General features: G+C 32.5%; 1 protein-coding gene across 1 annotated transcript; it reads left to right on the top strand.

Annotated features, from left to right (window-relative positions):
• The first annotated feature begins 907 nt into the window (after positions 1-907).
• Positions 908-2,357, top strand: LOC132941318 (zinc finger protein 501-like). The gene is made up of 2 exons (XM_061009331.1): positions 908-1,020; positions 1,976-2,357. Exons 1-2 carry the CDS (start codon positions 908-910, stop codon positions 2,355-2,357), a joined length of 495 nt encoding a protein of 164 aa, XP_060865314.1.
• The last annotated feature ends 244 nt before the right edge of the window (positions 2,358-2,601 follow it).

Below are 2,601 nucleotides of genomic sequence, written 5' to 3'. Positions count from 1 at the left end.
GATATAATATCATTGTATAAGAACAACGATTCTGAGCGGAGACGGTGTGTCAGTCTGAATTTTTTATATTGTTATTATTAATTATTATAGCCTGTTAGTTCAATTAATATTACAATATTATTATTATTTCTTATTCGTTGCTCTGGCGATAAACAAAGCGTTAGAAATTAAAATCTCATTTTTAACTTGTTTTTGTAATTTGTTGGTAGTTTTTTCTGTGGCATTAAATAACTTTTGAGAAAATCGAAAAATCACCTCTCTAAAGTACCATCTTGATCCAATTTGCTAAAAAATAAGGTACTAGACGTTAAAATCGAAGCACTTCTTCTGATAGAAATTTTATATACAGAATATATAAAAAAAAAAAGAAAAAGAAAAAAATGAATAAACACCATTGTAAAACTACAAGCTTCCTCGCTCCGCTCAGAATCTAAAAGTGTTCTATTTTGTAGGACAACCTTTTTTTGAAAGTTTGTGGTTATGACAACCACCAAAAAATAATTGTAAACAAACATTTTTTTAGGCTCAAAGTGCTCTGCTAAATGGATTAGTAAATCGTATAGTAATTTCATTTTAATAAATAAATTTTGAAATGATATACAACTTTTATTTTTTGTTGTGTATGTAATCAATGATTACTGTGAAATGTATTATATTATCAAGCTATATGCTGTTTCTAATTGTTTCCCACATGAAGACTATGATGCTTCAGAATAGATTTTTAATTTTTTTATATTTTTTAATTAATTATTTAATAATTTTATGTTATTTTCAATTTAAATATTTAAATATTATACATTTATAAATAAATGTTTATTAAGTAATAAACAAATATATATTTAAATATTTTTAATTTTATACTAAATTAAAATCCGTTCCCTACTAATCATGTTAGGAGCAGAAAAACATGCTCGAACCTTCAAATTCAAGAGCAGTTCCTGGTAGCCAATTGGATCTAGTTAGCAAACTGGGTGATAAAAATTATAAAGTCACTAGTACTTTTACAGACATCTTGGTTTTGTATAAAACTCTACATACGAATCATTTATTTAATCAGTTCATTATTTGTAAAATTTCTTGTATATATTTCTCTGGTGAAATCTATAAAGTGGTCAAGAAGAACATAATATAACATAGGCGAACCATAAACAGGGTCTTTCAAATTGTATGAGACAGTATTATAGGACACTCTGTTATGGATTTCGGCTTTTACTTATGTTCAATTTAGTTAATGATGATGAGCTACAATTAATCAAGTTATATTATTTGATACTGACAGTTAGATACCCAGATATCTCATGTGATTTCCCGGGTAACTACCTTTGACCGGCCGGCTTCCAGGAGCGACTCCTTTCGCTTAACGCTAGGTGCTGGAGACATGAAGAAAGGCATACTAACGCTGGGACTTCTAACTGCCCATAATACAAATTATGCCTGAAACCCAGCTTGATCACCCTTTCGTTCTTTTGCTAGAAACCCGATCTCAACCCTGGTTGTAATAACTTTTTTTACCCAATTCTTCTGATTTCTTATTCGATTGTGATTGAAAATAAACAAAAATTACAATAATTAATACTGGCTTGAAAACCTAGCAATGTCAATAAATTATAATAAACCATAACAAATAGTCTTGTAACCACGTAATTGTTTTAAAACAGAACGAGTTGGTTATACATATTATTATAACAATGCGGTAAGACTTCAAACTTGTATTCGGTATAGGTACCTATAATAATTCAGCAATACCGAAGCAAATACGCGTGATGACGGTTAAGTTAGCTGTGAGATTAGTATAACTAAAATAAATAAAAACATAAACGATCCCATCTATAGCCGAAGGACGCTCACGGCCAAAAATACTATACTGATGCGACATGTCTATTAAATCATTAACCTGAGGTAGCCAACTGATGGTACACCGGTGAGGAACTGTACATACATGTAACATATGTGACGAGTCGTTCACTCAAATCAGTACTTTGACGAAGCACCAGCGGTTGCACATGGATATCGATAAACCGTACCAGTGTGATGAATGCGGCAAGTGGTTTAGCACTAATAGTAACCTCACGGTACACCTGCGCGCGCACATGGGTGATAAGCCGTACCCTTGCGACCTGTGTGAAGAATGGTTCCTATATAGCCATATCATGAAGGTACACCGACGGATCCATACAGGCGAAAAACCTCACTTGTGTTACGTGTGCGGCAAGTCGTTCACTCAAATCGGTACTATGACGAGACACCAGCGGATTCACACGCACGAGAAATCGTACTCGTGTGACGTGTGTGGAATGTTGTTCACTCAAATCGGTTCTATAACCAGACACCGACAGAAGCACACAGACCTGATCTGAGACTTTGGATCTATGAAATAAGAGACGGATTTAGAGAGTTGAAATTGGTTTATCATTTTTATAATAACTCTATTGGCGTTTTCAATTCTAGTGTCATAGTTCATCATCAATAATAAGTTGCAGTCACAAATGCAATTTTTCTGGTTTTTTCTATTTAAACTATTTGAATATCATACAGTATTGTCCGTTTTAATAATATTATCCAGTTACAGAGTTTAGATGCAAGTATAGAGACAATTTTGAT

This window comes from Metopolophium dirhodum, chromosome 1 (assembly GCF_019925205.1).
Source record: "Metopolophium dirhodum isolate CAU chromosome 1, ASM1992520v1, whole genome shotgun sequence".
Taxonomy (NCBI): domain Eukaryota; kingdom Metazoa; phylum Arthropoda; class Insecta; order Hemiptera; family Aphididae; genus Metopolophium; species Metopolophium dirhodum.
Note: the sequence above shows the minus strand (reverse complement) of the source record. Positions and strands in the feature narration are given on the sequence as shown.

Bases quoted from the DNA above. Each gene is read 5' to 3' on its own strand.
- LOC132941318 (XM_061009331.1), top strand. From the start codon at position 908: ATGCTCGAACCTTCAAATTCAAGAGCAGTTCCTGGTAGCCAATTGGAT. The intron at 1,021-1,975 runs GTATAAAACTCT...CACTCAAATCAG, and splicing joins TTTACAGACATCTTGGTTTT to TACTTTGACGAAGCACCAGC.